This window comes from Otolemur garnettii, unplaced genomic scaffold (assembly GCF_000181295.1).
Source record: "Otolemur garnettii isolate 467f Iridium unplaced genomic scaffold, OtoGar3 scaffold00029, whole genome shotgun sequence".
NCBI classification, from domain to species: domain Eukaryota; kingdom Metazoa; phylum Chordata; class Mammalia; order Primates; family Galagidae; genus Otolemur; species Otolemur garnettii.
Window position 1 is genome coordinate 15,041,591 of NW_003852424.1, and position 8,290 is coordinate 15,049,880.

General features: G+C 50.6%; 1 protein-coding gene across 3 annotated transcripts in view; it reads left to right on the forward strand.

The window, feature by feature from the left end:
- The window catches only part of DOT1L (DOT1 like histone lysine methyltransferase), a 93,682-nt gene that overhangs the window by 57,858 nt on the left and 27,534 nt on the right, over nt 1–8,290 (forward strand). For all 3 annotated transcript variants that reach the window (XM_023512503.1, XM_023512505.1, XM_023512504.1), the window contains 7 exons: nt 2,274–2,342; nt 3,821–3,927; nt 4,924–4,965; nt 6,328–6,438; nt 6,564–6,798; nt 7,263–7,376; nt 7,773–7,864. In XM_023512503.1, the coding sequence (XP_023368271.1) occupies nt 2,274–2,342; nt 3,821–3,927; nt 4,924–4,965; nt 6,328–6,438; nt 6,564–6,798; nt 7,263–7,376; nt 7,773–7,864 (770 nt within the window). The remainder of the gene's footprint in view (nt 1–2,273; nt 2,343–3,820; nt 3,928–4,923; nt 4,966–6,327; nt 6,439–6,563; nt 6,799–7,262; nt 7,377–7,772; nt 7,865–8,290) is intronic.

Here is an 8,290-nt window from a genome sequence, read left to right on the forward strand (position 1 = left end):
GTTGTTTGGCGGGTCCGGGCTGGGGATTCGAACCCACCACCTTAGGTGTACGTGGCTGGCGCCTTAGCCCGGTGAGCTATAGGCGCCGAGCCTAATTTTTCTATTTTTAGTAGAAACAAGGTCTTGCTCTTGCTCAGGCTGGTCTCAAAGTCCTGAGCTCAGGCAGTCCTTCCCATCTCAGCCTCCCAGAGTGCTAGGATTACGGCCCTCCTGTGTGCTTTGATGTGTCCTTCCTTGCTCTGCTCCCTGTGTGCAGGATGAGTCATTGCATGTGGCCAGGCTCAGGTGCCTGGTGTTAGCAGTGTTCTGTTATGTTATATAATCCTGCCCCAGAAGCTCCACTTCCCATTGGTGGTCCTGTCTGGCCTGTGAGTGTACAGAAGCCTGCCCGGGCGGTCTCTGGCAAGAACACAGCTTCTAGATGTCCCTGTGATGTTCACCCCACCCCTTAGTTGGATTGTGGCAGGTGAAGAGTGGCTGTCATCTTTGTGAGGCACAGATCCTAATGTGCCTAAAGAGGCTGGCTCTGTGACTTTCTGACATGATTCTATTGATCTCTGAGCTTTTTTGCTCTTCCTGACACAACAAGGTCACCGGCCTGATGTCGTGTGGCCAGCCCAACCTTGGGACTCTCCTTTCCTCATTTCTCCTGGTCATGGTGTGACACTTTGAAAGCCGGATGCTCCTGGTCTAGGGACAAAGTAGCTTTGGGAGGAGAGAACTGACATAGGGAGGGGAGGTGTGTAAAAGTAGTCATTTTAAGTTTTTCAGCTTTAGCATTATTTTTTGTTTGTTTGTTTGTTTTTTGAGACAGAGCCTCAAGCTATCCCCCTGAGTAGAGTGCCGTAGCATCACAGCTCACAGCAACCTCCAGCTCCTGGGCTCAAGCGAGTCTCCTGCCTCAGCCTCCCAAGTAGCTGGGACCACAGGTGCCCACCACAACGCCTGTCTTTTTTTTTTTTTTTTTTTTCTTGGTTGAAGTTGTCATTGTTGTTTGGTGGGCCTGGGCTGGATTCGAACCTACCACCTTAGGTGTATGTGACTGGTGCCTTAGCCACTTGAGCCACAGGCGCCGAGCCTATTTTTGATTTTTATATTTGTCTCTTTTTTCTTTTCTTTTCTTTTTTTTTTGAGACAGAGTCTCACTATGTCGCACTAGGTAGACTGCCATGGTGTCACAGCTCACAGCAACCTCAAACTTTGGGCTTAAGTGATTCTCTTGCTTGAGCCTCCTAAGTAGCTGGGAGTACAGGTACCTGCCGCAACACCTGCTTTTGTTTGGTTTTACTTGTCTTTGTTGTTTGGGCTGGGTTCCAATCCACCAGCTCTGGTGTATGTGGCTGGTGCCCTAGCTGCTGAGCCATTTGTCTCTTACACTGAAAAATTTGGTTCCTTAAAGTGTTAATGTATTTACTTACCATGTTTTTTCTGGAGTTTAAGTGAAAGTTTTATAATTATGATTGATAGTTGATACTTAATAGCAAACTTACTAAGTGAAGGTTAAGGTTTCTCTGTGGTTCTTTGTGTCCTTAGAATTTATCACATTAATGATATATAGTCAGACTCCTGTTAAAGAGTTAGTTGAGATACTAAATAATTATTTTTCCTTGTGACTGGTACCTGTTTGAGCCTGCAGTTGGGCTTGGTTTATTTGTGTACAGGTTGGGAGTTTACCCTTTGTCCTTTCAGGTCTTACTCTGGGACGTGTGAAGTGTTTGCCCACATTCTGAAGCTTGGAGAGAGCCCATCCCTGTGCCTCTGGCAGGCTCCCTTCTCAGGCCTCCTGCTTTATGTGGGCTTTTAAGGAACCAGCTATGTGCACACTGTTCTGTCCCTCTTTCCTCACTTAACAAGAAATCCTGGAAATCAGACACAGCAAGCAAGCTCTACCTCCAGCTGCACTTTCCCTGGCAGTGGCCATCCCAAACCCTGGACTTTGGGGCTGTCCTGTGTGGGCTGAGTCTGCAGCTGTCTGAGGAATTTCCTCTGCAGATCCCGCCCCCAGTGTGGGAGTGCTAGATCAGGGTCCGTGCAGTGGGATTTTGTGAAGACTTGGGGACATTTTTTGAAGGGAGATTGTTTATATGACAAGCTCAAATGTGGAAGGTAGTGGATGGTTTTCTTCAATTTATAAGAAGACTTAGAAGAAGATGGGACACAGATGTGGTTTCCATGTGTCCATTGTTTCTTTCCTTCTGTGTGACTTGTTCTGTGCTAGTGTCTATGTGTGTTTACTTTCCCATACATGGCAGTGATCAATGTTTGTGTTTCAGGTGGCAGGATTGTGTCCTCAAAACCCTTTGCACCTTTGAACTTCAGAATAAACAGTAGAAACTTGAGTGGTAAGACACTGTTGTTGCTCTGATTAGTGTTAATAATTTATTTTTCTTTTTTAGACAGAATCTCACTCTGTTGCCCAAGCTAGAGTGCCTTGGTGTCAGCCTAGCTCATATCAACCTCAAACTCATGGGCTCAAGCGATCCTCCTGCTTCAGCCTCCCAAGTAGCTGAGACCATAGGCACCTGCCACAGCGTCTCGCTAGTTTTTCTACTTTTAGTAGAGACAGGGTCTTGTTCTTGCTCAGGCTGGTCCTTAGATCAAGAGATCTTCCTGCCTCAACCTCCCAGTGTGGTGGGATTACAGACGTGAGCCACCATGCCTAGTGTTGATAATTTTAAGCATCTGATGTCCTTCATCACAGGGCTCTTCCGGGGGCCCTGTGGATATTAGTTGGGGCTGGGTTATTTTCTGGGGTGGGTCTGTCCTTGGCATTTCAGGGCACTGAGCAGTATCCATGGCCCCCACCCACTCTGTGCCAGGAGTACCCCCTATTGTGACAACCACAGATGTCCTCAGACGTGGCCCAGGGACCCCTGGCGGGAATTTCCCTGGGTAAGAGTTTCAGGGAGTTTGTTCACAGAGCTGCTCACTCATGTGCTTAGATGGTCAGAGCAGGCCGTGGCTGTGTGGATGGTAGAGACCTTAGACTGCAGAAAGCCTGCAGCAGGGATGAGCTGGTCCCTTTAGTGCGCTGCTGACTTGTCAGCTCCAGGCTGTACTCTGGTCAGCATGGCCTCCCCATAGGACAAAATCAGGTCAGGGCTGGGTACTCAGAGGTGCAAGTGTTAGTAGGTGCTGGCTACTCTTGCAGCCCTGACCTATGTTGCTTCTGGATAATTCTTTCTTTCCTTTTTTTTTGAGACAGATTCCCAAGCTGTTGCTCTGGGTAGAGTGCTGTTGTGTCACAGCTCACAGCAACCTCAAACTCTTGGGCTTAAGTGATTCTCTTGCCTTGGCCTCCCAAAGTAGCTGGGACTATAAGCGCCCCCCACAATGCCTGGCTATTTTTTGTTGTTGTTGCCATTGTTTTAGCTGGTCCAGGCCAGGTTTGAACCCGCCAGCCTCGGTGTATATGGCGAGCGCTCCACCCACTGAGCTATGGGTGCCACTGCTTCTGGGTAATTCTGCGAGTCCTTTAGATCCCTCTCAGTTGGGCTTACCTGCAATTTACCTATGACAAGTCCTTTCAGGTTAGAGGAGGTCACAGACCACCTCCTGGAGACACCCTGGGCCTCTGTGGGTGGCTGTGGGGCCTGAACTTAGCGAGGTCGGAAGATATTTCCCCAAGTCTTATGGTAGGAAGGGGGAAGGTGATGTGGCTCAGGTCTATTTCCTCTTTTGCCTATCTTTGAGGTGGTGAGCTCCTCCCCTGCCTGCTGCAGGCTCCTATGGTAGTGGTTAGGGTCAGGGTGCTGTGCAGAGAGTCCTGCAGGCTGGAGCAGCTATGTAGCTGTGTGGTAACCTGTCTTATTGTGTGCAGACATTGGCACGATCATGCGTGTTGTGGAGCTGTCACCCCTGAAGGGCTCGGTGTCGTGGACGGGGAAGCCGGTCTCCTACTACCTGCACACTATCGACCGGACCATAGTGAGTGTCCTGGCTGTACCCTGGCCAGCAGCCCCCATGACCCTACTGGGGCCTGTCTTAGCCTACTGGATGTAGGGGAGCCAAGTCAGCTTCTGTCCGGGGAATCCCAGTCTTGACCACCCACTACCCCTGCTCCCAGCTCCCAGCTCCCAGCTTACTCTATGTTCAGGGAACAGGACTCCAGATCTTTAGGTCAGACTGGGAGGCCTCTTTCTGCCTATCTTCCCCACAGTCCTCTGATATAACCCAGAGCCAGCAGGAAGCCTGCTCTCCCCTCTGTGTGCTTCTCCTGGTTGTCCTCCTCTGCTGGGCAGCATTGCCCCAGCCTCAGGCCCCTCCTTTGCTTCAGCTCTAAGGTTTCTCTTAAACAGGTTGAACATAGGGCTAGTTTTTCTTCATCAAGTTTTGCCACCTTGTTTGGACCTTTATATACAGTGCTCAGAACCTTGATTTGGATCCCTTCTGGGGAGCATTGCTATGAATTGGGGCCTGACTGCCCAGCTAGATGTGCCCTGCCCCCTCTCTCTGGAGGTGACCAGAGTTCCTCAAAGAGACTGGGACTATTCTGCCCTGTGGTGTGGGGACTTCGTCTACACATGTGATCACCTGTGTCCCATGAAGGGAGCTGCTTCTTGGCACTGGGTCCCTGCAGCCTCTGCTCTATGACCCAGTCAGCAAAGCTGGGAGCCTGGGGTGGGAGAGCGGGGTTGATGTTTCTCTGCAGAATGTCGTTCCCTCTTCCAGGGGTGATGTCACATTGTGATAGAATGTGCCTGTCCAAAAGGTCTAAGTGGCTCAAATGCTCAGCTGCACCCTGTTGGTGAGCTGAGGACAGTTCCTGCTATGGCAGGCTTGGGTCACACACTTGTCTGCTACCAGCTGTTCCAGCCATGCTCTGTGTCCTAGAATAGCTGATGTTATCTGAGGTGTCTCATTACTCCCAACAGAGTTTGGGACTCAACTTCTAATAAGAATTTTTCTTTTCTTTTTTTTTAGCTTGAAAATTATTTTTCTAGTCTGAAAAACCCAAAACTCAGGGTAAGTTTGTATGTTTTCTTTTTTGAGCTAATAGCATGGATCTGCTGCTGTATGAAAACTTGAGAAATTCCCAAATGGCTGGATTAAGGCATGATAACTGTGGCTTTTCATACCACTGCATCCTTCACCTGTCTCTGTCTTTTGTTGTTTTTCTACACCATCCTCATCTTTGATGGGTTTACCTGGGCCATTCTTCTTGTAATAATTTGAGGAAAGTAGTTTGGGTGAGTTGTGTGTGACCTTCTTTTTTATTTTTTGAGACAGAGTCTCACTATGTCACCCTCAGTAGAGTGCCCTGGCGTCACAACTCACAGAAACCTCTAATTCTTGGGCTTAAGTGATTCTCTTGCCTCAGCCTCCCAAGTAGCTGGGACTGCAAGCGCCCGCCACAATGCCTGGGTATTTTTTGTTGCAGTTGTCATTGTTGTTTAGCTGGCCAGGGCTGGGTTCGAACCCATCAGCTTCGGTGTATGTGGCTGGCGCCATAACCACTGTGCTATGGGCGCTGAGACAGTTGTGGCCTTCTAAAGGTTATTTTCAGAATTTCTGTGACCTCTGCTTCTGCTGGCCAGGGCCAGAATGTTCTTTGCTCTCCTTGTATTGTTTCTCAGCACTGCTATCAGTGCCCTTCCCTGTAGAGAAGGGCAGTAAGTTCTGACTTGGAAGAAGGCAGTGATAAAACCTGCTCTGATGCTTCTCCAGTCTCAGAGTTGTCTGTTTGACGACAAAGCAGAGAGGATGTCTTTCTAAATGTTTTTCCTTTCTGAGGTCAATCCACCAGGCTCAGTACCACCTCCACTCACAGCCATGGGTTCTTCTGGGGTCCTCTGTCCTTCGCACTATCCTTACTAGAGGTCTTAACAAATATGATAACAATTGCTCCCTTGAGAGTAAGTGACAGCCTAAGTTGGTTGGTGTTTTCTAGAATTTTCCTTCTTTAAACTGCTGTTTCCAGTGATTATCACCTAAGAGAACAGTATCTTGGTAGAGCCTCAGTGCATCTCACCCAGAAGGGAGGTGAGGGAGAGAGACAGGGAGGGAAGCATCCTTGTGCCTGAGAGTATGTCTTCTATGTAGCTCCTAGTTCAGAGGCCACCTGCCTTATTGCTGGTGCAAGCATCTCCATCTGAGTGTGCTGCCATGAGTGTGCATGCCATGACTGTGGGGCTGTGGGGCTATGAGCTCATTGGTATCTTTGTCTCAGCTCCGTTGTCTTTGCCACGGGCAAAACAGTTGAAGTGGCAGAGCCAAGGCTCATGGCCCCTCAAGTGCACCGTCTAAGTGGGTGCTTAGATCTGGAGGGTCAGGAGGTCTCTGACATGTCCCAGCACTTTCCAGAGTCATCTAGCTTTTCCTTTCCAGGAGGAACAAGAGGCAGCTCGACGCCGGCAGCAGCGAGAAAATAAAAGCAACACAACCACCCCCACCAAGGTGACAGAGAACAAGGCACCCGGCCCCCCAGATGCCCCTGTGGTAAGCCCTGCCCCGGGCATAGTTGTAGTTGTGGCCGCTGCCAGGCCTCCCACAATTATCCGAGGCACGGCTGGGACATTGGCTCCCGGGGTATCCTGCTGTTATCCCTACTCTGTGCCTTGTAGGATTCTGGTGCTGAGGAAGATAAAGCCGGAACCACTGCCACCAAAAAGCCATCTCCCTCTAAAGCCCGTAAGAAGAAGCTGAACAAGAAAGGGAGGAAGATGGCTGGCCGCAAACGTGGACGTCCCAAGAAAATGAACACTGCAAACCCCGACCGAAAGCCCAAGAAGAACCAAACTGCACTGGATCTCCTACACGCTCAAACTGTGTCTCAGACAGCGTCCTCCTCACCCCAGGGTGAGCCCTTCTTAGGGGATGCGACCCTCTTCTGGATTGCAGGTGTCTATAATGCCTTTGTGATGGCCCCACCCAAGGGTTTCTGTCCCACCTGGAGAGGGCTGTGTGGAAACTACGCACCTGCTGGGTGTGCTGCAAGGTGTCTGCTATGGCCAGTCCTGGCAGGGCCTCACCAGTGGGCATGAGTATTTTTTTCACCATGTTGTGCAGCTGGGGTCTGGTGATGTAAATGCCAGTAGGCAGCCATGCTGCTCCCAAGCGGCTAAGACCCTGAGTAGAGGGAGACTTCCAGAGGGGCCTTTGTGTTGGTGGTCAGGACTGCCAAGACGCAGCATTTGGTGGAGTCTTTGGACTCTAGGAAACATCTTGTGCCTCCTCCTTAAGGAAGCTAGAGTCTGTAAGGTGGTTCTGGGGCTCTGTGGGAGTGTGGTCAGATTGACATGCAGACTTGTTCTCTTGTGCAGATGCCTACAGGTCACCTCACAGCCCGTTCTATCAGCTACCTCCGAGTGTGCAACGGCCCTCCCCTAACCCACTGCTGGGGGCGCCCACCCCACCTGCGCTGCAGAAGCTGCTAGGTGAGCTTGAGGGCACTGTTGGCATGGGGTGGGTGGAAACCAAGGACACTGCTCAGGACCCTGCAGGGTCCAGGATGGCCCCACCCCAGACCAGGGAGTGGCCAGCTGGTCAGGGGAGAGAGGCCTGGGCAGTGCTTCTGCACTTGAATGCTCCCTATGGCACAAGGGTGCAGGCATTTCCTGCTTTGATGAGCTTGTGACACTCCTACAATGGCCCTGGGATCTGCCCAGGTGAGGGGGAAGGCCCTGGGCTGGGACAGGCACTAAAGCAGCCACTCTGGTGTGCTTGTTTCTGCAGCACTGCTTCCTCTTCTTGTAGCCTCAGGGCAATCATTATGTCCAACCTCTATCCTGGTTACTCCTTTCCAAAGCCATGTCCCGTGTCTCTCTTTATAGAGTCCTTCAAGATTCAGTACCTGCAATTCCTGGCATACACAAAAACCCCCCAGTACAAGGCCAATCTGCAGCAGCTGCTGGACCAGGAGAAGGTGGGTCCCACTCGCACCTGTGGCCCTTCTCTCTACAAGGAGATGAGCTCTGGTCCTGCTGCCCCAGCACTTGCTCCATGTGCCATGGAGGCCTCTAGAAGGAGCATGCCCTGCCTGCTACCCCTCCCTGCTCACCCATGAAGAATTGACCATCTTTGGTCAGGGACCTCAGTGGCCTTTAGTGCCAAGTGGATGTTATTGCCTTCCAGATGAGGATGGCTCTGTCTGTGTCTCCCCCCATTGCTCTTTGGCTTGGTTTGTCTATCACAGCTGGTCTGTGAGTGACTGTAGTAGTGTTTCAAGGTAGCTGGTGAGCAGAGTTGAATCCATAAACCACCTTGCTGCCTCCTCTCTTTTCTCAGTTCAGGGATGTAGGAGATGGAAAGAGCTTATGTGTTTCTGTATTCAGTGATTTTTTTTTTTTTT